This window comes from Cyprinus carpio, chromosome A1 (genome assembly GCF_018340385.1).
Source record: "Cyprinus carpio isolate SPL01 chromosome A1, ASM1834038v1, whole genome shotgun sequence".
NCBI lineage: Eukaryota > Metazoa > Chordata > Actinopteri > Cypriniformes > Cyprinidae > Cyprinus > Cyprinus carpio.
Window position 1 is genome coordinate 9,818,191 of NC_056572.1, and position 27,102 is coordinate 9,845,292.

At 35.7% G+C, this 27,102-nt stretch overlaps 1 protein-coding gene across 3 annotated transcripts in view; it reads left to right on the forward strand.

The window, feature by feature from the left end:
- Positions 1-10,210: 10,210 nt before the first annotated feature.
- LOC109060930 (partitioning defective 3 homolog B-like) overlaps positions 10,211-27,102 on the forward strand; it is a 171,993-nt gene continuing 155,101 nt past the window's right edge. For 2 of the 3 annotated variants that reach the window (XM_042742723.1, XM_042742648.1), the window contains exons 1-2: positions 10,211-10,671; positions 20,171-20,275. In XM_042742723.1, the coding sequence (XP_042598657.1) occupies positions 10,555-10,671; positions 20,171-20,275 (222 nt within the window). In that variant the 5' untranslated portion in view covers positions 10,211-10,554. The remainder of the gene's footprint in view (positions 10,672-20,170; positions 20,276-27,102) is intronic. The other variant, XM_042742791.1, reaches the window with a different exon arrangement.

Here is a 27,102-nt window from a genome sequence, read left to right on the forward strand (position 1 = left end):
CCCCAAAAGGCTCAACCCAGCATTTGGGTTGAAAAAATAACCCAAAAATAACGAGTGTAACTTGAAAACTTAAATGCTAGTTTAGTTTTAGTACTTTTTGAATATCCTGACAGGTGTTACAACATGTAAAGAGATTTGCAGAACAAGTACAACCAAAACAGTTCAAAGGAGCCATCAAAAGAGAAATACAGCATTAGTATAATTCTGTGAGGTTTGGTAAATGAATAAAGTAAGCTACTATGACAGCGTTAAGCATCCAGCTGGCTCCAAAAAGCAGAAGAATGTATTAGCGTAGCATTGTCAGTGAACGTGGTGAGCATGTGTTGCAAAGTCCAACAAGGTTTTTCATTGTGAAAAATGAACAGTACCATTCAGTTATATTAAACCAGCGAGTTTTCACGCCAGCCAGCTGTTCCCTCGGCTCGACAATCGTGTTACCCCTCAATTTAAGTTCATCACAACCTCACCAAGCCAGTTCCTGTTATAAGCGGTATTACCTCAGCCCTGTTTGCTTTTGTTCGAAATGTATCTCATAATTGCCCAAATCACAGCAATTAGTCAGGAACTCCAGAACTGCCATAGTTTTTCATCACAGGATTTGTTCACTCTTTGCTAAGTGTTACCATGTCATAATGACCTTTAATTAAGCGGCTCCCCAAATGTAGCGGAAATTGCAGTTTGAGCGAGACAGCATTGTGGAGAAAGATTTGTTACAATCCGCTAATTTGATACATTAGGCAAAGGTGTAAGCACCTGTCTTAGCACCTGTCAAGATTTTAGGTTGAAGCTTATTTCCTTTTTCATTTTTAACAGTCATTTTAAAAAATCTTTTTTTTTTTTTCATGTAAGCTGTGGAAAATTATATATAAAAAAAGAAATAAAAAAAAGTAAAGGATTGGTTAACCTAAAAATGACAATTCTGTCATTCTTTATTTATTGTCAGGTACAGATAATATAATAGGTATATCAGGAAATAGAATTAATAGAATAATATATAATTTATTACAATGGCAGTTTATTAAAAAAGTTGTGCATTTCTAAATCACTACACTAGCTTAGTATGAACAGAACAAAATTTAAACTTGTATTTTTGTGGCTTTATAACCAGTTTGTGTAAACATTGACACTTGAGTATAAGGTCAATTAAGTTCAGTTAATCTATCAACTTTCATCAGTCAGTTTTTGTCTCTCAAAGGAATTCAGTAAGGCTTAGTTTTGTACTTTTTCAGAATTTCCAGAACTGTATCATGAAAACTTTTTTTTTTTTTAAACTTGCAATTTCAGCTGGTGTCAATGGACTTTTTTATTTTTAATGAAGAAGTGATCAAGGATGATATATTTGTCTATTAAAGTAATGAAGCTGGAGCAGTAATTGCGTTTACAATCCAGGGTCAGGAATATAACCCCAAATGCACCTCTTCGCCTAATAATCTCTTTTTGACTTTGATCAGCCATGAACAGAGAAGGGTTTGTGTTGGCCATTTGTAGACATGGTTAAAGGCTTTTTTTTCATTGCTTAAAGGATGCTTTGTTCATGGGTTTGTGATTGAAGGAACAGATCTCTATCATAGTCGCCCACACGGGTTTCCCTGAAAGCTCATAATTGACCGTTAAAAACAAAACAGTCTTTTTCACAGTTTTTCAATATATACTGTATATAGTAAAAGAAAGCTTCATATAGATAACCTCAACATTTCTTATGCACGAAATCAGCATATTAGAATGATTTCTGATGGAAATATCTGATTTAACTGATATATTTTGCAATATCAGGTAATATAAGCAAATATGCAAATATATTAAATAAAAAATATATTTACCTAATACATTCCTTACTATTTAATGTCTGTGTATGTGTTTGTGTAACTATAAAAATATAATTTAGCAAATACATTCTATTTAATTTACTCAAAATTCATTAAAATATTAGAAGTATAGAAATAGTGATCAAGTGTGATTTTTTAAAGATATAATAAAAACTTATTATACTTATTTCTAAGTTACAAAAATCAAGTCAAATAAAAAAAGGAGTTAAATAGGCAATTTATATCCAATATCTGCTGCCACCCCTAAGCTAAGCTGTTTTCTTTCCAGACATGGTTGGTTCAAAGCAAATTTGGGATCCCGGTCTGTTTTTTGGTTATGAGGTGGAAATTGATTTAGGATTTTTAAAACATCACTTGGTACCCACCAAAGCCCAGATTAGGCAATAAAAACACAATCCCGTCTGTTTGCACAAACCTGTAATTTCCTGACACATCCAACCCCAGCCTGCCATAACTGTGTGTAATGAGCATATGCCTCTCAAACAATACGTCTTCTGCTTTGGGAAAGTGCTCGGTGTCTGTAGGGGCTGGTGATGGATTAAATGGAAGATACTGGGCAGATGTGGAGGAGAGACTGATGTGAATGATTGAATAAGAGCCAAGACAACTTCTGCAAAGATCTTCAGAGAAAAGGCTTTCGGTAACCTCTGAAAATGCAATCAGGTTTGTTTGTTTGTTTGTGCACAAACGTTCTGACACACGCAAGATGCAATTAAATACACCCACACTGAGTGTAACGCAAGATATGTGCATGCATACTAATGCAAGGAATGTGGAGCTCAACCATGCATGAAGAATTTACATGATAAACAAACATACATCTTGTATTCTAGTACTTCTTAATTTGGTATCAGCTGCCTGGCTATATAAGCAGGATCAGAGCGCCATCTCATAAGAATCACTCGACTGAAGCGACAGTCATCAATTTGCATGCAGCTTATAGCACTAGTTATGCTAGTTATGCAGCGCTCCTTCCCTTATCTCAGGGAACTGAGGTTATGTTAGTTCCCTATTGAAAGGTAACTCTTGTTGTGTCGTCTTAGATGACCTATGGTGAACACATCTAGTAGCACCGTGCTATGAGCAGATGCAGAACTAAGCCTGCTCTACAAGCTCAACCCAGGAATATTCAGCGAGGGCTTCATAAGCCTGAGCCACAGAAGAGACCCAAGTATAACTGAGGTCTACCCGATATAGCGCTTTCCACCTGAGGGGGAAAATGGGTAGAGATTAAGCAGATAATATCTGCAGGGCAGGGATGTCCAAACTATAAAATCTAAAAAGGGTAGATGGCTATGATCAGCTGGTGGCCACACAAATATCTTCGATAGTGATTCCACTGGTCCAAGCCCAGGAGGAAGCCACTACTCTGGTGGAATGGGCCCTCACGCCTATGTGGCATTGCAAGCCAGCTGAGGCATAAACCAGGGCTATAGCATCTACTATCCCGTGAGATAATCTTTGCTTTGTAACTGGCAGCACTTTAGAGTGGCCTCCAAAGCACACAAAGACCTGCTTCACATAGAGTGTTCAGTATAAACCCTGAGTGCCCAAACAGGGCACAATAAGTTGGGACCCAGATCACCGTCCATCACAGGGAGGGCTAACAGGGAAATAACCTAGCATCTGAATGGAGTGGAGAGCACCTTGGGTAGCAACTTTACAGTTGTTGGGTCCAAACTCAAAACAGGAAGCGCTGACAGACAGTACTTGCAAGTCACCTAGCCGCTTGACCGATGCTAGGGCCAAAAGCAGAGTGGTTTTGAGTGACATGACCAGTAAGCCACCTGTTTGAAGGGGCTTGAAGGGGGTGGGGGGCTCCTTGAGGGCCTTTAAGACTATAGACAAGTCCCATGTTGGCATGGTCCTAGGGTGAGGAGGGTTTAATCTCCGAGCACCTCTGAGGAACTTAATGACCAAATCGTTTCTGCCGACTGTCCAGCCAGCCTCAACAGAATGATTCGCCGTGATGGCTGCCACATAGATTTGAGTGTGTATGGGGTGCGACGCTTCAACCTGTCTTCAACGCACATAACATGTAGCTTTCAAATAAGCCTGAAAGACTTGATTAGTTGGATCAGGTGTATTTTATTAGGGTTGAAATATGTAAACTATGCAGGGCTCCAGCCCTCCAGGAATTAAATTTGACAGCCCTGCCTAAGATGATGCATTGAAAGTTTTCTTTCGATAGGGAACTGAATCTATAGGACTAATAGCGAATCGTGCTTTGGTTTCTATTTTAGAATGACTTTAAATAGTCATTGTAGCCTAGTTACAGCAAAAAATGAATTTAGTTTTTATAATATTTCTGTCATGACAACTCTCGGAAGGATTGGCATGGTAATGTACATGACAATGTTAATGTATTTGGTCTTGGCAGAATAGATTTGCAATGCTGCTGCTGCTGCTGCAGCAGAGCAAGTACTGAGACTTGCTACTGCCAATACATCCACAACATGCTGCTGTGAGCATGTAAGAATATTGCTGCTGCAAATATAACATACATGAAATAACCCCATAGCATACATGAATCACTTCGTAGCAGATCTATACAGGTGGAGCTGGGGAAGGTGGAAGGTTTCTGAAGCAAGCTGCACTGCTACAGCAAGCTCTTGCTTAGCAGTGAGCTAATTGGCTACCAATACAGGAGAGAACCAATCAGGTGTGTCATGTGATAATGATGTCATTATGTCAGATTCAGTTAGACCTATCAGACTGCACCATTAGAGATTCATGCCTGAAATCTGTATATTCATAAAGAAAAAATTTATACTTCAACATTTCACATTTAGTTCAATGTGAATTGTCTGTTTCTGCCAATAATATAAAAAAACAGGTTATTGTGACTTTTAATCTTGTGATTCCAAGTTTGTTTTTTGTTTATAGTTTCTTCGCAATTATTTATAAAATGTACTAGGTTTACTCAAATGGTTCATGTAAATTATTCATTTATTAAACCGATTCAGAGAACCATCTGAGGTCCTGTGCAGATGTTTGTCTTTTTTGTAACAATAACCAAAATAATAATATTTTTTTCCTATACTTTTGAAAAAAATATATATATTTAATAAATTGTTAAAAATAAGCAGCTAAACATTAAAATGCCAAATTTTTATTTCAAAGAAGGTAACACCACCTTTTTCAATAAGTATGCTTTTCCATTCTGAACTCAGCCCATAATAATCCATTTTACTTCAAGCAAACCATGTACAGTATTAAAAGCACTAAAGATGTTTTTGATGAACAGCATGAAATGAGCATTTGTTTAAACAAGCTATTTTTTTGCATGCAGGCCTCTATCCCTACTGAGCATGTTATTTCGCAATAAGGAAAAGATAAACAGCTTTTCTTCATCCAAAACCAAGTCTCATTCTTTCTGTTGCTCTCTCCATGAACTCATTGAAATTATGCTTACTGTCTAGCAGCTGTAGAATAGCTCTTTACTACTTTCATACTTGCCATTGCAATCGAAATAAGCCATTTAATCAAGCCCAATTAATTAAAACACTACAAACTGAGATTATAGACGTGAAATGAATACTTTGCCTCCACACAAAATGGTAAAATGATATTATGCTCCCACAACACTGCCATGAAAAAATATGAGCTTCCTCATTGTTTTGATCTTTTGAGGCTTATTTCTTTTTTTTTTTTTTTTGATTTTAATAAAAAAATTTATAAGATAAAGGGAAGCTTTCTGAATAAATAATGCTTCTTTTTTACTAAATAATTCAATAATGTTTTCAAACACCTGTGTCCACTGTGTGAAATGTAATTTCTCCCTCACACAACTGGTCGCACTGCCTTTAACAGCAATGACGGCCTTCTGAAATTTGATATCCGTTTCTCATATCACTTTGTTGGAATTTTAGCTTTCAACAGAACACCCAGGAACTCCAGGAATGTTCCAGGAACTCCTCGTTTCAGCATCTTGACTAGTTTTGACTAGGCCTTCACATAATTTTTGTTTCATTTTGTATAATTTGGATGTAGGTTTCCTTTCTGTGCTGTAAATTATTGACATGCTGACTGCTCAACTTCAGTTTGAGATGTATGATGGGAGGTTTTCCTTCAGAATGTGCTGGAACAGAGTGAGCCAGCAAGAGTAAGAAAAGCATTCCCACACTATGACGCCATCACCACCATGTAGAGTTTTAGTTGATGCTGGCTATATGGAATGCAGTGTCTGCTTACAGCTATTTTGTTTCAGACATACTGTCCAAGACATATAATTTTTGGCTCATCTGAACATCATAAGGTTTGGGAACCATTCAGTTAGTGTTAGATTAAGCAAGGGTCGATTCAAAAGGATTAATCACCCCAAAATGAAAATTCACAGTTTACACACATTTATGTAATTTTAAACCTGTGCAGTTTTATCTGAGATTGTTCATTTATTGAAATGATGCAATGATCAATTTGAGTTCCAGTGCAGAATTTAGCAAATGTATTCTAATGATAAACAAAATAATATAATAACACTATTTTTATTACACCAAATTTACAGAAAAATATAATATTTAGTTATGGTTAGAAAAACTGTATGGATTTCTTATCTGTGGGAACACATAAAAAGATATTTTGAAAAGAATGACTTCAGACTGAAATTCTGGATTTTGGTTTCACCAAATTTACTCAAGATAGTACTGGCCTAAGATGTGCCGAAGACAGCTGGCTGACCATCATTATCTCTTCATAATTATTTTTTCATACATTGCCAGAAGGTAATAGATTGGTTTGTTTTTTAAAGAAAAAAAAAAAAAAAAAAAAAAAACCTTTTTACAGAGATGTCAGGTAAAACAAGGGAAAAACTTTTACTTATATTATTTCACTTCAGCTACTTAAACTTCAAATTCAACTTAATCACCTTGCAGGCATTAAAACAACATGGAACAAGAAAATAATTTATGCAAATAAATGATATGACACAAATGAGAGCACTTGACTGGCTAGCAATAGCTGTAGACAATGAAAAGTTAATTGGCAGTAAAAGGTTTGTTTATGTAAGGACTTATAGTTGATTTATGTTAGCGCTTCCTGCTGATTGTAGCCATCATGTTAAACGATTGCTTGATCCCCTTGATATTTTTTAAATGCTCTCATGCTTAAACAATTCTGAGCATTTGAAGCACGCTGTTTTATAGTTATAATGGTTTCCGGATAGCTACACAAGCTCCATTAACTCCTGTGTACTGGCTAAGCAGTATTTTCCATGTTTGACACATCTGTCATGCTCGCTTTAAATGTGTTTATGTGCTGTGAGACCATCTACATTTCCTTAATGAATCAATGTTCCAAAAACATTCTGCGCTACATTTTCCCCATTATATTTTATGGGGAGGAACAGGATTGTAAACTGTAACTTTCTCCAAATGGCTATGGTAATACTACCATTAAATGTGCTGTTGAATTGCGTATATGAAAAATTGGATAACAGAAAGAGACAAGCCTGGGTTTTGGCTGGCACAGTCACCCCTCCAGATGGCACAGTTTGGCATCTCCTATTATAATGAAGGGATGGCCTAGGACTTAAGGGGCAGTGCCAGCTTACTATCCAGTGTATTGTTGTCATATTGGTGTATATAATACAAGAACTGTTTACTATTCCAAGGGTTCAGTAACTTTGTCTAAACACACATTATACCATAAGTGTTTGGGGTCAGTAAGATTTTATTTGAAAAAACAAACAAACAAACTAGTTAACAAACTTTTATTCAGCAAGAATTAACTAAATTGTTTTTAAATGCTGTTCTTGTGAACTTTCAATTAATCAAAAAATCCTTTATCACAGTTTCCTAAAAAATATGAAGCAGCACAACTGTTGAACACTGATAATAATATGAAATGTTTCTTGAGCAAATCAGCATATTAGAATTATTTCTGAAGGATCATGTGACACTAGATTAATGGCTGCTGTACCATCACAGGAATAAATTACATTTAAATTATATCAAAACAGGAAAAATGTATTTCAAATTTCAAAAATATTTCATAATATTAATGTTTAACTGTATTTGTGATTAAATAAATGCAGCTTTGCATAATACACTTCTTTTAAAAACATAAAAAAAAAAAAAAAATCTTACTGATGCCAAACATTTGAGTAGTAGTTTAAGTCTTCTAGTCTGGGGCGCAATAAAAAATACAGCATTAATTAATCTGAACTAATTACAGAACATGCATGCTATTTAGAATTTATTCAAACTGTGAGAAGAATAAAGCTGTCACAACTTCATGTGTATGGATGATGAGAGGGCTGGAAGGGCGTAGAAGAAGGTTGAAAGTATAATTAGGTCAATGAAACACTTGCCAAATGGGACACACAGTAGTCCGATGAGAATAGCCCATTGTCTTTAAAAATATGCTGCAAAGCAGAGCCTGGGGACTGTGAACTAATATTTCAAAAAGAATGTCTAGAGTGTACAGTTTTGGAAATTTAGTTTGTTATTTATATAATAGATAGGATGTGAGTGGTAACCAGAGGTTTATTGTGGAAACAAGATTCTCTTCTTTAAAGGGGACCTATTATGCCACTTTTAACCAGATGTAATGGTGTCCCAAGAATGTGTCTATGAAGTTTCAGCTCAGAATACACAGATAATTTACTATACCATGCCCAAAATTACCCTTTTTGGGTGTGAGCAGAGACACACTGTTTTCGTGTGTGGCTAAAATGCAAATGAGCTGATCTCCCCGCCCCCTTCCAGAAGAGGGTGGAGCCTATAAAGCTTGTGCTTTGGATACTCCAGTAACAAAACTGGAGAATGTGAGTCACACAGCCATGGACTTACCATTGGGCTTGACTTGGCTGGAGCCCATGGGCCCCGCCTTGAAAGGGGCCTCGCCTCTCACGTTTGTTTGATTTGTTCACTTATGCCAGTCAGAAATTATTAGCCCGCATTTCCACTCCGCATGTAAGGGCTAAACGGGTCAGCTGGGGCTAACATCTTCCAATTACGACCTTCGAGGCCATAATCAAACAGCATAAACTGGTATTTATGATTAGTTCACATAAGGACACACGTATTGAATCGCATTAGATTCACTCATTAAAACAGTTGCTGCCACAGGCGGTTGTGGTTTCACATTTAAAAAAGTTGCTTATTTAATTTTTGCAGTAATTTAATATTTCTAGATTAAAATGTTAAAACCTAACATAATTTATACAGACTCTATATATGGATTTTGTTGATAGCAATTTCATTTGATTGTTAATAGCCAGAACATAGCCGTAAGTACTACACTTTATATTTTAAGCTACCATTGTTTCTGACTGTATTCACAGAGAACAGAGCTATGTCGTTATTTATTTTAAGAAGCAATAAATGTGCGTTTATGAATTATACAGATGGTGAGCATTTTTGGGTTTAAAATAAAAATAACAACAAAGCTCTGGTCACTGTGAATACAGTAAGATACGTGCTAACAAGCACATTCAACATATTAAGTACAATACTTGCATGTCCTGAATATGAAGATGGATTATGAATAGTTGGAATTGATCCATCTTTGAGAATCAACTTTTGTAAGTCCTTTATTGACTCTTGTTTGCAAAGCAGTCTTGTGATAATTTGCACAAACATATACAAAATTTAGCAATTTTCTTGGACACTTTTCCTTTGTGAATAAAAATAATCCACTGCATCCACAGTGGCTCTGAGGCTGGGAGTTTATGGAGAATATATGTTTGGAGAGACTGTCTATGATTTAGGGATTTTAAAAAAGAAGTGGGTAGATTTTTTACCATTATAGGCTTGTTGTTTACACACACTGTGGATACACATCTGTGTTCAAACACCTTATAAAAGTGAATTTTGCATAATAGGTCCCCTTGAATTTAGATGCACTTTACAAGTAATTTGATTACACATCTTACTCAAATGTTTTACTCCATGCATTTCATATTTCTCAAAGCTTTACATTTAATAATCAATTTCTGCATACATACCTTATTAAAGTCTCTGCTACAAAATAGCTATTTCCACTGTTGTTTCCTAGGAAAAAGATTCAGTTCATTTAAAACGTGTTGGCAATAGTGGGGCATGTAGTCACAACTGGAACCTGCAATAAAACCCAAAACAAACAGAAACTCCATCCATCTTTTAAAGGCACATCTCCTCCAAAAGCTCAAAAATGTCAAACACATTTCACATCTAGTTTTGATATTTCTGGATATTTTTGATAATGCAAACGTCATTATAAGGGATTAGCTACTTACTGACAAGCAAGAAGAAGCTCTATTTTTATTCTCTAAGATTCAGAACATTTCCCTATCTTTAGTACTACTTATTCATTCTTTGGCAAGCTGTTTAGCAGTGAGAGTACACCCTTCTTTCCGCAGTAATGATTATCTGTGGGGACTGCTCTGTATAGCTTCATAAAGCAGGCCGTCAATCACGACAGTCAGAGTTATTCACTCTTTGCCGCTTCCGGTTTCACTCTGGACCTCAGCGCGCGTGAACTTGGGAAACATATATCGAGAGTTTTCTCTGTCACCCAGGACTGTTTAATTCTGTTCAAAGTGTGGTTTGGAATGATCACTGGACGCTTATTCCGTTCATGGACTTAGCATTGGCTTACTCAAGTCTTTAGTAGCACTTTAAAGAGAAAGAAGATCACCTGTAACAGTTGACCAATGACACCTGTCGTCTCTTCTGCGCTCGCTTTAACAGAAACTGTGCTGTAAACAAACCACGGGCATATTTGAACGTTTGATGACGCAGTTAAGATGAAAGTGACTGTAAATTTCGGGGAAACGAAGATTGTCGTCCCGTGTAAAGACGACTGGATGGTACGGGATTTGATCGATCAAGCCACTCAAAGATACAAGAAGATTATTGAACAGGTAACGTGTTGTTTTAAAGTTTGAAAAACAGATAAACAGTAATGGTTAGATTCGATTATTCACTATGGATTGTTTAAATGTGATTACTTTGAGACAATTGATTAGGATTTTTGAAAAAATTACACCTGTTTACCGGGTTAGCGAATCCTACTATGACGAAGGCATGGTTCATGAATATTAATTAGACCCCACTTAAGGCTGCTTGAGAACTGTCCTAAGAGGAAATCGAAGCTCATTAATATTACATATGTCATGCTGACGTTTCCATTTCAAAAGTCGTCCTTCACCATACGATTGTTAACCGGGTGTGCCCGCGAGCGCAGAGCTCAGATCACGTGATCTCGAGCTGTCAACACTGACATTTCTCAGATTTCTGGCTAATGTTTTGAATACGCATTATCTCTAGAAATTTCTGCAGTCTGATACTGGGGTAAAAGTTTTGTCCAGCGCCTCAAATATGCAAATATGATCTTTAAGACTGCGCAGTATATGTCTGGGAAATTAGGTACCTGTTACCAGTAGTGGCTTTCACTTCACTTTAGTTTGAATGGTTATGACATTCTGAAAACACACACACACACACACACACACGTCTATTGTCTAGGCTTTATATTATATATACGGTTGTATAAGGTTATAAAGTTGAGGTACCCTCAAAAGAAATAAAAAATCAACAGATCTCACAAAGAAACAGAAAGTTGATTTAAAAACTGATTTAAATAATTAAATAATTAAATAATAGCATTTTCTTGTAAAATGTGTTGTAGTAGACCGTTTATTGGGTGATATTGTCTTTTGCATTATGTTTATTTTGGTGTTTGTTATTTGCAGTATTTGATGTTGTTTTATTTTTATAATTAACAGCCATGATTGTTCGGAATGCATATAAAAAGATTGTGCATTGCAATTATTCAAAACTTTTATGTTATAATGGGTGAACGGTTGCTTCTTAATAATAAATAGTGCAATTTTCAGATCTTCTAATTACCGTATTGACCCGAATATAAGACGACCCTTATTATAAGACGACCCCACTTTTTCCAGAAAAAAAGCCTTTTTGAAAACCAAATCTTGTGTTTTACTTAGAAAAAAAAAATTCTTAAATTTTTTCATATTGCATATTTTTCTATTGCTATTTTAATTTTTGTTTTGAAAGTATGGTAAATACTGGTAAAACCAACAATCACATTAAAATGTACACTTTTAGATATAGGCTACCATAAAAATAACAGGTAGCCCATCTGAATTATAGGCCTATAACATTTACTCTATCCATGTCATAGTAGCCTACCAAAAAAAGTAACAGTAGAAGTGAAATCTTTTTGTAGTCTTCAAATCTGGGTACTGTCTTACATTTTAAAAACACTTACAGAGGAAGTTTTTTCCCATCACGGTAACATGTGATTACCATGTGAAAACAATTGTTTTCACTTGCGATCTTTACAACACACTTTACATTACGTATTTCATGGCACACTTGTTTTACGCTTATTAGGTGCCACCTATTGTTGTGGTTGTATTACTGACATGTTAAAATTTAGACCCTGAATATAAAATGACCGCATTTTTTCAGTTGTAGCCTATTTCCAAGAAAAAAACATTGTCTTATATTCGGGTCAATATGGTAATTAATGCAATACTCAGCTCTTCTTAATTTCATCATTAATTTATAAACAAACAAACATGTCACGACTATATTCCACTATAGAGGGGATCTTTGATATCAGTACGTGTTTATGTTTTCCTTTGTGATCACCAGTCCTATTTAATACTGCAGTGGTTGGTCACCGTTAACTATTCTATTCCTTTTGTCCAGCTTCTGCACTAAATTCCAGTTGGAATAAAACGGGACTTACGTGACAAACACAGCCATGTCATTAATCGCTCCCTATCTCCAAATGCAGGTGGCAGGCTGTGTTTGATTAGTTTGGCCTTGGCTCTTGGGCTGAGATGGCTGGGTTTATGGGAGGTTTTAGTATGCCTGACTGATGGACGTTATCGGCTGAGATTGGTTCAGTCGGATGGGATGGGACGGTGCCAGGCGTACTGGGGTAGGAGCGTGGGAGCTTTATCTATTCTGTCAACCCACCTCTCTGGTCTCATGCGTCACTGAAGCATTGAGCCCATCATCTATGATAGCGGTGCATCCGTGATGCATTTCTCCTTGATTAGACCTTGTGCATATTCGCATAACAAATGGGCAATTTGTGTTGATGTTAGTTGTAAATTTTGAGATGCAAATGTGACTGCTATGAATTGATGTTTAATTTTACATTTACTTTGAGATATGAGTTGTTATTAGTTTATGGTATGGCCGATTTATAATGATGTCAACAATGAAATCACATTATGTATTATTAATGAAGGCCAGGGTCCCATTTTGTTAATGTCGCTGCATGATTATTTGAATAAGTTTAAGGTTAACTCTTTAGATCTTCTCCAGTTCCATTAAGGATGCAGTCTGTATTTGCAGTGGTTGTGCATTGTAACCAAAGATCAAAATCTCTGCATATTTTATGTTCAATTGTGTTGCCAGTTGTAGGATTTTTATTATGTTTTTGAAAGACATAAAACTTTTGAACATTAGTGTGCATTGAAGCTAAGGGGGGCAATATATCTTTATTGAAATAACTATAAATCTATATGCTATATTGAAGAAGGAACAATGCTTTTTCCCCTTATTTATTGCAATTGGCAGACCATTTTAAAGTTGAAAAACATACAGAAAAAAGTGGTCTCTATTCAGGTGTTTGGAGGGGAGAGATTGAGAATAATTTTTTTTTTTTTGGTGAAATTGAGGTGGAGAACATTTTATTAAATTTATTGTAAAACAAAAAGGAAAACTGGTATTGGTTACTGGTAAATCCACCTTTTTCAACCTGCTGAGCTACTGCAGTGCTTTTGAAAATATAGTTAGTAGTCCACAGTGAAGTAAAACTATCTGTCCCATTCAATAATGTTTACGTGTCCAGCAAGATCTCACACACTGTTTGAGATTACCTCACTGACAGCAGAGGAAAACTTCTTTATTATGCTACCATAGCTGGTCTCTGTCAGGCCCCTGTTAACCTCTGAGGATGGCTGGAGAGCTGACTTGGCAGGCAGCGCTGCTGAGAACACTGCAAGTGGCACACTTCCAAGAGCACAAAGCCTTCGGCGTCAGCAGCCATCACTACAACAAATTGCTCTGGATTTAAATGTCACAATGGATATGCAATATCAAGTCCAATAGGAAAATGTACTCACTCTCAGGCCATCCAAGATGTAGATGAGTTTGTTTCTTCATGGGAGCAGATTTAGGGAAATTTAGCATTACATCACTTGCTCACCAATGGATCCTCTGCAGTAATGGCTGCTGTAAGAATGAGAGTCCAAACAGCTGATAAAAACATCACAATAAACCACAGGTAATCCAAACAACTTTAGTCCATCAGCTAAAACAGTTCTAAACAAATGTCATTGGATTTTGATGTGAGAGGACAACAGGAAGCATCATTATGGATTATGGACTCATATTTTTGCCAGAAGCAACGATTTAAATGTAAAATTGTGTTAATGATGGATTTGTTTCTCAGAAATATGCAGCTTTTCACTTCACAAGATGCTAATTGATGGACTGTAGTTGTGTGGATTGCTTGTGGTTTATTGTGATGTTTTTATCGGTTGTTTGGACTCTGACGGCACCCATTCACTGCAGAGGATCCATTGGTGAGCAAGTGATGTAATGCTAAATTTCTCCAAATCTGTTCCTGATGAAGAAAATAAACTAATCTGCATCTTAGATTGCCTGAGCGTGAATTCATTTTCAGCAACCATTTATTTTTGTGTGAACTGTTCCTTTTAAAGTGACCGTATTTACATCATTAATGCATGTTACTGGTATTTTATTGTCCACTGTTCATCTGTGCATGTTTTCCAAGGAAGAAAAGTTTGTCTTTGCAATCTCTCGTCAGAATTGCTCAGCTTATGAAATGTCTTTTCATTTTGGTTACACCGAAACCCTCTAAAAGTATAAGCCCAAACCTTATTTTTCAACACCTCTGCTCCAATCTCTACTTCATTCACTCACTTTTCACCATCCACTCATTTTTTTTTCTTGTTGAAAACCCTGGTTCTGTTAGAAATACATCAGATTATGAATGTAAAATTGTTTGCAAATGTTGTTAAGACAGTTTAGCCTTGATTGATTAATAACTGTAAGATCAAAGCAAATGAAAAAATGCCATTGTGTATTCCATGATAGCAAAATGCAAGTTTTTTCTGTCAGTTTATCAAAAAATGCAGGTTGAGTAACCATGCAGGATGAGTTATGCTGACATTTAATACTTTGCGTTAGGGGTTTGTTCTGATTATTAACCCTTACACAAAAGTAATCATTATGTAAAAAAAACCTCCCCAATTAAACACTGTAGCTCTGAGGAATCATTTACAATTAGTGCATGTTGAAATGACCTCTCAGTTCTCATAGATGGAGAGACTGATTACTAGTTGTGTTTGACATTTGAGACCAAACAACTTCTCAGAACTTCCTGCTGTTTCATGCACAAGTAATCAGATCTTGTATGTTTGGTTTTCTCATGGTGTTATAGAGGATTTGTAGTGGAAAAACAAGACAGAACAAAATAGTTAAGGTTATATAGCTGCACACATACTCCATATTTCCATGTCACTGGCATAATGTCATATTACTGATAATGAATCTGAATGCATATTTCCAGTTTTTGTTGTGGGAAACTTGTACCTCAGCTGTCGGACCATGTGTCTTGTTTAAATGTCTAAATTTTTTTTTTCTTTCTCTAGTATTAAGGATGAAGGTGTGTGTAAAAAGCACCAGGTGTGTGCTTCCATGGCATATGTTGCTCAGATGTTTCATGAAGTTGAAAACTGTCCCAGCAGACAGACATATCTGCCTAAACAGCATGAAGACTTTTCCACCCCAGCAGGGTGGATGTAGACTGCTGTTTCCTGTTAGGACTGAGGCGGAGAAAGCGCCTTCACAAAAAAAAAAAAAAAAAAAAAATCAGTGTGTGTGTTAATATGAGTTGATTTTTCATTCTGGATTGGAGGAACTGCTTTTTTCCCCCCCTGTGCTCAGATGGTATCAGCTTCCATTTTAATGTGTTTTTTTTTTGAGGATTGAAGCTGCTTTTATGAACAAATATGGAGGTTTGGATTGGTTTTGATTTAGCACTGGTTTTCTTTTGAACTTCTACAGAGTATGTGCTTGTTTGCAAAAAGAGAAACATATTCTTCAGTTTAAGCTAGAAGAACTTCTGACCATCTCAACAAAGGAGTCACATGATCAGTGACAAATTTAGAATTTGTAAAAGTTGTAAAAAAACAAAAACAAAAAAAAGATTATTGGAGTATGTTTTTACAAGAAAATACTAATTCAGAATTTAAATTCAGTGTTGCTTGCAGTTTCTTTGTAATTATTTGTGAAATTTACTAGCAATTTTTGAGTAAAAAATGTTTCAAAGTATCCTACACCATTTTTTTTCCAGTACAAAAATAGTACAGAAAATTCTTAAATATTAGATTTGATGTACAAACCCGATTCCAACAAAGTTTGGAATTTTATATCAAATGTTTAAACTGAGAAAATGTATCATTTTAAGGGAAAAATAAGTTGATTTTAAATTTCATAGCATCAACACATCTCAAAAAAGTTGGGACAAGGCCATGTTTAACACTGTGTGGCATCCCCTCTTCTTTTTATAACAGTCTCCAAACGTCTGGGGACTGAGGTGACAAGTTGCTCAAGTTTAGGAATAAGAATGTTGTCCCATTCTTGTCTAATACAGGCTTCTAGTTGCTCAACAGTCTTCTTTGTCGCATCTTCCTCTTTATGATGCGCCAAATGTTTTCTATGGGTGAAAGATCTGGACTGCAGGCTGGCCATTTCAGTACCCAGATCCTTCTTCTACGCAGCCATGATGTTGTAATTGATGCAGTATGTGGTCTGGCATTGTCAGGTTGGAAAATGCAAGGTCTTCCCTGAAAGAGACGACGTCTGGATGGGAGCATATGTTGTTCTAGAACTTGGATATACCTTTCAGCATTGATGGTGCCTTTCCAGATGTGTAAGCTGCCCATGCCACATGCTCTCATGCAACCCCATACCATCAGAGATGCAGGCTTCTGAACTGAGTGCTGATAACAACTTGGGTTGTCCTTGTCCTCTTTAGTCCGGATGACATGGCGTCCCAGTTTTCCAAAAACAACTTTAAATTTTGATTCGTCTGAACACAGAACAGTTTCCACTTTGCCACAGTCCATTTTAAATGAGCCTTGGCCCAGAGAAAACGCCTGCGCTTCTGGATCATGTTTAGATATGGCTTCTTTTTGACCTTTAGAGCTTTAGCCGGCAACGGCGAATGGCATGTTGGATTGTGTTCACCAACAATGTTTTCTGGAAGTATTTCTGAGCCCATGTTGTGTTTTCCATTACAGTAGCATTGCTGTATGTGATGCAGTGCCGTCTAAGGCCCCGAAGATCACGGGCATCCAGTATGGTTTTCCGGCCTTGACCCTTATGCACAGAGATTGTTCCAGATTCTCTGAATCTTTGGATGATATTATGCACTGTAGATGATGATAACTTCAAACTCTTTGCAATTTTTCTCTGAGAAACTCCTTTCTGATATTGCTGCACTATTTTTGGCCACAGCATTGGGGGAATTGGTGATCCTCTGCCCATCTTGACTTCTGAGAGACACTGCCACTCTGAGAGGCTCTTTTTATACCCAATCATGTTGCCAATTGACCTAATAAGTTGCAAGTTGGTCCTCCAGCTGTTCCTTATATGTACATTTAACTTTTCCGGCCTCTTATTGCTACCTGTCCCAACTTTTTTGGAATGTGTAGCTCTCATGAAATCCAAAATGAGCCAATATTTGGCATGACATTTCAAAATGTCTCACTCTCAACATTTGATATGTTATCTACAGTATAATCTATTGTGAATAAAATATAAGTTTATGAGATTTGTAAATTATTCTATTCCTTTTTTACTCACAATTTGTACAGTGTCACAACTGTTTTGGAATCGGGTTTGTAATATATATTTTTCAAAATATATACAGGTTTTCACTTTGTTTAATTGCCTGAAAAGGTTTTTAGAATTTTTATCATATGTTTATTTAAAATATCTTGTATAATATTACTTGCTGTGTTTTGTTTGCTTGGGTTTATTGTATTTATGTGATATTTGTATTGTTAATTGAGTTTTTGCCATGAAAATAGCCCCAGATGCTGACATGGAATTAAATAAAATTATACTATACTATACACTTTGTTTAAAAAAAAAAAAAAAAAAAAAAATCAAGATTTTCAATGAAGTGTAGTTTTTCTATTGAGTCCTGTACATTTTGTTCTCACTGACCTAATTCAAAAAAGTCCAAATTAATTTTAGCAGCTTATTTTATGTATCAGAAAAAATATGTAAATTCATTAAACGTTGAAACGTTTTTCATTTGCTATAATGTAACTCCATAAAAGTTATGAAATTATACACTTTTGGTAGCATATGGTGCAAAATATTACTGGTTGGTTTGATGTCTTCAAGACGATCATAAATCATTCACACAGTTTTGACAGAACTTGATTTGGTTTTTAAATGAATAAAACATAAATGAATAAATAAAATATAATGCAGTTTTCACAAAATGACTTACATTGTTTGTATCAAAGTGCACCAGTTTTGTTGGCTGCTGTTTGACATTCAGCATGATTACATGACATGATGATTGTAGAATTTATTATCATTTGTTTACACTTTCACTGAGGTTTCTACTGAAAAGGCCTTGACCTGGATCTCTTATGTCATGCATTACCAGCCAAACACGTTTTCTAAGACCATTTTAGTAGTCCCCCCCACCCCAACCCAAGTAGGAAAGTCGTTCAGCGAGTTTGTTTGGCAATGAGCTGATGGTATTCAAACTGACAAACTCACAACTGTGACTTATCGTATCTGATTACATGTACACATGATGGTATTTGTTCCCACCATAAACTGAAGTTCTCCTTTAACCTGTTACCCATCTCATCCTGTTGTCTCGTCAGGGTCAATGGAAAAAATTCATCACAGCATTTGATCTGTTTTGTGACATATTATAATTTAAAATAACATATTTCTATTTGAATATATTTTAAAATGTTATTTATTTCTGTGATGCAAAGCTGAATTTTCAGCATCATTACTTCAGTCTTCAGTGTCACATGATCCTTCAGAAATAATTCTAATATGCTGATTTGCTGCTTAAGAAACATTTCTTATTATTAATTTTGAAAGGAGTTTTGAGCCTAATATTTTTGTGGAAAATTATGATTTTTTTTTCAATGAATAGAAAGTTCAAAAGCATTTAGGCTATTTGAAATTATTTTTTTTTTTATCATTATAAAAGTCTTTACTAACATTTTTTAAATCAATTTAATGCATCTTTGCTGAATAAAAATACTAATTTCTTAAAAGAAAAAAACACTTACTGACTCTAAACCTTTGAATAGAAGTATTGTATATGTATTTTTTTTATTATTATTTATTGTATATAAAATTTTGGCAACAGAGTTGTCATAAATTAATTTATCACAGTGTGATAAATAGTTGTGATTTATCACAACTTTTGACAGGATTTCTTGCTTTGAAGTACCTGTCTTTAAAAAAAGCAGTAAGGCACTCAAGGCCATACTGTACAGTTAATAAAGGACTTTAGTTGTCAGTATATTCATATTAGCACAGCCAGTTTTAGTTTACTTCCTAATTCTGTGATTCTATGCGCTCTGTGAATCGTAAAATGTCAGTCTGTGCTGTAGGACTGAACCTTTGAGCAACAGGAAAGTCACACCTTTTATTTTCACTGCTTCCTTTGTTTCCATACATTCATGCACATGGAAACATCAGAAGTACATTAAAGCTGCTATTGTTTTCTAATCATGGCTAAAGGGCTTTCTGGCGAAACAAATGAGAGTTGTCTCAGCTAGCTTGCCTCTAGCATGTCAAATGAAGGCAAACAAATGCTATTGTATTTTGCATGGTTATCTTTTTTGCAATAATGTGATTCTCAAAGAAATTAAGATTGTTACAGTGATTTTTACTGCGGTAAAGTGGCAACAACAAAAACATGGTATTAAATAATTTGATTAGTAAATATAATAAATCATTATTTTGTAGCTCATCCAATCAAATTTCAGAGTCAGAACAAGCCTATTCATTTAATAATGGTAAATATAATGTGATGTATGTTTATCTGATAATACTTTTTTTGGACGTCCTTCGATTGCTGAAAATCATTATTTTGTAGCTCTTAACCATCCAAACTCATCGTTAGTCTCTTGTGATGTTGTTGAATGGGGGACTTCTAATGGACCTATTTGATAAATATAATGTGATATATGCTTATCTGATAATACTTTTTTTGGACGTCCTTTGATTGCTGAAGCATGATTTCTATTAATTATAAGAAGAATGGGGGACTTCTAATGGACCTATTGTTTTTAGCAGGATGTGGAATTCCTGGTGCGGACGCTCCATGTGGAGTATATGGACGGGGGGATCCTGGACCCAGACGATATGCTAACAGACCTAGTGGAGGACAAAGACAAGGTAAGTCTACCGCGGTACTTATTCACAAACACTACAGCTGGGCAGAGAGGTTTTTTTCTGTGTTATGAATACTGTTATCTAGTATGTTTGGCTCTAAAATGTACGGTAGGTTTGAATGCAGTTACGTTTCCTGCAAGTGACAAATCTCTGAGTTCAGGTTGTTTAGTTCGTTATTAATTTAGTTTTTGTTTGAATATAATGTTAAGTCTGTAATTAACTAAATCTACTGTAATATATTTGGAGTCAAGTTTTGTTGAGCTGTCTGGAGCTTCTACATCTAGAAGCAGTGGGAACTAGCGAAACAAGTTACTTCAGTGTGTTAACCAGACGTTTAGCTGGGACTTGTTGAGCCTGCCCTCCCTGCCTTAAGCAGATTGGTTTACACACCAATGACATCATCACTATTTCAGGAGCTTTGGCTCCAGTTTGGAACCAGTTTGACAGCATTTACCCCCCACCCCCCCTTTTTTTAACTTTTTGTGTAACAAGCTGTGAAACAATATAAGCCCATAGCCCTGATTGAATAACTACATCTACCCTATTTAATATTAATGATTTTACCAAATATTAATATTCATGCCATTTGTGTCATAAATGGCCATTTTGCATAGCATAATCTAATAAATTGTTTTCGATTTAAATGGTAAGTATAATAATAAGTCTAGTCGCATATATGGAACAGATTATAAATTCTTACTCAGCAGGGGTTGAATAATTGCTAATAAAATATTCATATGATATTCAAAGCTATTAATGATTAAGTTGCTTCTTTCATTTAAATTTTCTCATTTTTGAGATCTTAAAACTGGTTCTGTTTATTAGGAATTCAATTGTTATTCTGGGGAAGAAGTTGTTGGCAGAATTCAGCTGGTTAGCTATTAGGGACATGGAAAAATGATTTGATATTTCAGTCCAAGCTGCTTTTTCTAATTGATTGTTTTTATTCATATGGTTTGTGTGCCTTTGTTGTGATATGGATATACAAATTACAAATATAGATCTACTGATGTTGACAAATGAAGATGCATGAAAGTGAGTGTATTTGTGTATTAGAGGAGAGATTCTGTTCATTTAATATTTATGAAAATACATTAATGTTGCTAATGCCAGGGATGCCTTTGCTAAGCTGTTCTGAGTGTTTTTTTTTAAACATATTGCTATGGAGTTGTAAGGGTGTTCTGAATAGTTGCTAATTGGTTGCTAATTGGTTGTGGTCTCGAGACATGGTCCATTTTACAGTTTGTTGTCCACCAGGTGAAAATAAGTTGGATCACTTCTGAAAAGTACACAAGACGACAAATTCCCGATAGTAAACTGCTGCCTTGTTCTATATATGACGTACTGACACAAAATTCAAATTGATTTGCAATGGTCACTTTGTCATGTCCTGTGTAGACAGTCTTTAGCTGTTGCGGCGCGACAACTGTCGCATCCGGTGCAGACACGTTGTTAAGGTTAATTTAATAGGGCTGGGACAATAAATCGATGCAGAATCGATTTGTGGATCGATTCTTAGATTTTCAGAATGCATCGCGATTCCTCTGGAATCGATTCTGAGCTTAGTTTTTAACAGCAGATGGCGCTCTAATCTAGTTTTTTTTTCCACACACACTCAAATTCTCATGAAGAAGAGTGTTAAAGAGCAGTTGTGTTCGGCTGAGTCATGTAATTTCACCTCAGCTTAGAATGCTTTTATGACGCGAGATTAATTTAAACAGCCCACTGTGAACACCTTTGTAATTCGCTTCAACCTTTTCGAATTTTATGAATTAATATTTTAGGTTCAAGTGTGTGTAAGGATTTGGAAACAAGCAGCAGTATGGCTGTTTCTAAAGCATGCAGTGGCATCTGCTGTTCAAAAACTAAGCTCAGAATCGATTCAAGAAAGAATCGCGATGCATTCGGAAAATCTCAGAATCGATGCTGAATCATTTCTCGATTCGCGATGCATCGATTTATTTTCCCAGCCCTTTAATTTAAACAAACCCTTAACACTGAGTTCGAGCAACAGCTAAAGTGAAGCTTGCATTAATAATTTTCTGTCATCCTGTTTACATCAGTCTTCATATCCAAAGCATTTTGATGCCTGAAATTGCTGTTTCGATAAGCAGCCCACTTAGTTTTGGAACAGAGCCGTTCTGACTCCAATAAAACAGCTTATTGGCAAACTTTCTGGCATAAAATTTGGGCTGAATAGGAAATGAGGAAAACTTTTTACTCTTTAACTCGCTGCTATTGATTCCTGCACAATATTGCATTCGAAACGCATTTTTCCTTTTCTTCCTGATAGTGTTTTCCTTCCATTTAGACTGAAAAACCATTCTTGCAAACCCATTTTTCACATTGACCGGGCCCATTATTGCCCATTATGCAGTCAAGCGGCTTTCGTCTCTGTTATAATAATCTTTATCATCTTTTGGAAACATTCCATTGAGATGAGGTCTCACTGATAGTAGCGCATGCTAATCAACTTTAATAGAAAGCCAGTGCGAGGGAGTCACAGCATCTTCATTAGACTGTTCTTCACCTCCTATGGAGGTTGATTAGGGTGAAGTTGCCATGGCGATGGAATCAGATTATGGCCCCACCTCTGCTCTGATGCCCATTAACCCCCAGCAAGAAAAGATGACCCTTGGGCCTTGCCCATAAATATTCAGTGCGGGATGATGAATGACGTGGGGTTGCTGTAATCGGGGCCCTGGTGGACTCTGGGAGTCGGAGAGGTCATGCTGGGAGGACATGCTGCACTGTTTCCTTTAGTCAATTAAACACTTAATCACTCCAGTTCTTCTCTTTGAAATTTAATATACTTTTTATTTGTGTTGGGATTATGAACTTTCACTCATTTTGGGTTGATTATGATGATCTTTGGTGTCTGCTTGTGTGGGTAGATGTCTGAAAAGGATCCAAAAATGATCATTATTTACTCGCCGTCATGTCAGACCAAATGTGATTGTGCATGACTTACTTTTTCAAGCAGAATGCAAAATGAGTTAACTAACAATACAGTGAAAGGGGAAAAACATTACATAAAGGTCCACTGTAAACAAATATGTTTAAAGACTTAGCTGTTACCCAAACTTTCCTAGATATATATATATATATATATATATATATATATATATATATATATATATATATATATATATATATAAATATTGTATAGTAACATTTTAGGTTTTATGTTTTTACATTCAAAACATTTTTTCATTGTCAACAATAACTCCTTTGGTGTTATTGGCAAATGACTCTAATATTATTGGTGTTATTGGCAAATGACTCTAATATTAAATGTATATTCTGAGAAAATTACAATGTTTTCTGACCTTAGATGCATTTAAACCTGTTACTCCAACACAATATTAAGACACTTTAAAATAGCATATGACCTGCTCTTTAATAAAAGGCTTTTGAGACGGATGAAGAAGGATTGTCCCTGCACTTTTGCTCATCAAGCGAGTGGTCGATACTGATTTCTTAAATGATTAAACTGATAAATTAGAATTTAAAGCCATTTCTGTGGACACTTCATGGATTAATTGGGTTTTGGTTATATTTACTCCTGCCCTCATTCTGCATTCTTTACACTGCTGTCAGCTTCAAAGGCAAATGTTTAGGAGCAATATACAGGTATGTCAATATACCTGATATCCGGCATTATCATACTGACCATAATGGATTCCACACCCACCTTTCCGAGCTTATCATGCGTTCAGCCACCCATCACTTTGCCTAAGATGAATGGTGATTGTGTGAGAGAGTTTCACTGATAAAGCACCTACTATACCAAATGATAACAGAGCACTTTACTTTCCCAAGATCTGCATTATCTGTACAGCCCTATCATTCACTTCCACTCACTGATGCATTAAGGCTGATTTATACTTCTGTGACGGACCCACGCCGTAGCATCTACGCCGTAGGCTGCATCAGTTTTCATTTATACTTCTGCGTCGATGTCCACATCGATGTGCAGTAGACATGCAAACCTCTAGTCTTCAGTGTCCACGGGCATGTTGCTGGTGTAACCCGCAGTACCACGGCAAAAGCTGAAGAAGAAGCAGCTCGTCGGAGAACGTGTCGGCTGCAAATAAATATCAAATCATTAAATTATTATTTAAAACTACAAAAAAGGATACAACAATGGAACAGGAGAAGATATGGCATTCTTTCAATCTCCACAAGGACTTGTACCACGGCAGATCAACATTGTTGGTCACGGATAACAAGTGATGTATAATGATGTGTAGTATAATAAATGATAAGACACTTGTTATTTGCTTTGTTTTATTTTATATAAGAAGATGTAACATTAAAATATATTAAAGTGCACATTATGAACACACACAAAACTAAAGAACATACGGAGGAAGGGGTTCTAGCAGACCAATCACAGCGCTTGCGGTCCGCGTAGATTTGACGCGCTGTTAGATTTTTGGAGAGGTGCGCGTCAGGCTACGCCGTACTACACATAGCCTACGGCATAGCTACGGAGTAGTGTTGACGCAGAAGTATAAATTGGGCTTTATGGGCCTGACCCTGTGTGCCGGTGCTGTCATTGCGGCCCATCAGAAGGGACAGGTTAACAGCCATTAGAGAGGAGAGTTTTATTCTGCACCTAGTCAGAAAAACTCCAGATGGAATCAGAACATGTTTCCCATTGGCATTTCCATTGTAATTTGGGACCAATTGTTTCTGATTGTGATGGGGAAAATGATTTTTGGTGTTTCATTTTATGTATGCATTAAATTTATTATTCTGGGTGAGACGGTTATGGCAGTATTTCAGTATAAAACAGAAATATTGTGAAATATTATTATAATTTAAAAAGTTTTTATTTTTTATGTCTTTTTAAATGTAATTTATTACTGTGATACAAAGCTGTATTTTTAGAAATCATGATCCTTCAGAAATCATTCTAATTAGTTGATTTTCTGCTCAAGAATTAAAAAAAAATATATTATCAGTGTTGAAAACATCATTTCAAGAGTGACAAAGTGATAGAAAATATTTATTTTCATGCATTTAAAATGTTTAAAAATGTGGAAACCACTCATTGCATCACAGCATCTCCTGACTGCATTATTTTTTGTAAAATAGGGTTTATGTAGTGTGTGTATACATGGTTATAAGTATAACAGTTTCATTAATTTAGGGAAATGAAAAAGTGTATTAGCCCTCAAGGGACTATTTGGCCAACCAGCTTATTCCTGCTTGAAAAGCAAAATGTTATTGATAGTGTAAAAACATCAACTTTGAAGCACATGCTGATTGATGGACTAGCATTACTCAACATTACTTACTACCTTCCAGCAACACTACATTCAATGAAGGTAAAATAGTAAAAAAACATAATAATAGTTCATTTAAATGGAATAGGAATCGGAAAATTTCTAACAATACCCAACCCTACTTATGAAGATCCGTATACTGTAATATATGTTGAATTTTGACTTTGCCAAACTTTAAATTAAGTTGACAGTAAGTAATAAACAGTATTGAGAAGTTGAGTATTGTGCATTTTTCCTTACCACTATTTTTTAATAGTTATTTAATGATTTTAATGGAACAGGAATTGGAACCAGAACCATTAGGCGGAACGGAACCGGAAAATTTCTAACGATTCCCAACCCTAGGCCTTGCTCAATAAAAGTATTAGTTTTCTCCAAACAAAGTTTTACTGACACCAAACATTTAAACAGTAGTTTATTTTTTTCCCCTTTTGTTAATGTGAAAGTCACAGTATATATTGAAGTTCTTTTATACAACAGTTGTAATTTGGGATGGTCAGTCTTATTGTTCCTTGTTTTTCCTAAAACAATCTGTTTTTCCTTTTTACAGTGACCTGGGTTATGAATTATATATTGTTGTACATAAAAAAAAAAAAATCCCTATTACTCATTATCTTAGATTAAAAGCTTGTCTGTGGGAAAACAGTGAAATTAGATATTAAAAGGATTAAGAAAGAGTGTGAGAGATGGAAGACAGTTGTGATTGTTTTAATTAACTTCAAGGTTAATTCAGATCCTTTTGTTTTTGTGCAATTGTGTAATTTACCAGCTTTTGATTCCTCTAGCATTTCTGATGAATTTGTAAATAAACATTTTTCCCTTTATTTTAGATTTATTTATTTTTATTTAAGTCACGGTCATCCTTGTGAGTTTTTTTTTAGCCTCGTAAATAGGCCTAATGAATTTGCCATGCTAATTAGCACATATTTCAAAAGCTAATTCAGATTAAATGACTTCTGAGTAATTGATGTACTGTAATTGTAGACTGCAAATTAATTTGCACTGTAGTGTGTCTCTGGGCCACAAACATTTAAAATATATAGCAGGCCAGCATGCATTTTAAGTCAATAGTTAGCATCACTGGCATCCAGCTAATTTTGAAACACATTTGTCTTTTTTTCATTTCACGTCTGTCGTCATTGAGAGTGTGATCATGCTCGTTGAATAGAGTCTGATTGCTCGAGCTGAACGTTTAACAATTGCGGTTTTCTCAATTTGCCGGCATAGTTAAGCACTATTCAGCTAATGTGAGCCGCGGGTTCATTCGATTACTTTTCAAATGCAGAAGGATGATTCTAATAAAAAAAAAATATCATAATATATGAAGAATTTGATTGATTAGGGCTATTCAGAAGCTGGGGAAAGAGCTGTGGGAACTCATTTTCACTGATGAACAAAGCGCAGTGATGATTTCATGCCTTGATTTGATGCCACAAAATCACAGTTTCAGCTACCTTAAAGCATTCAGGAGTGAGTAGAATTACAGAACAGTACAGAGATTGACTGAAAATATGATGGCCAGTGATCTGTGCTACT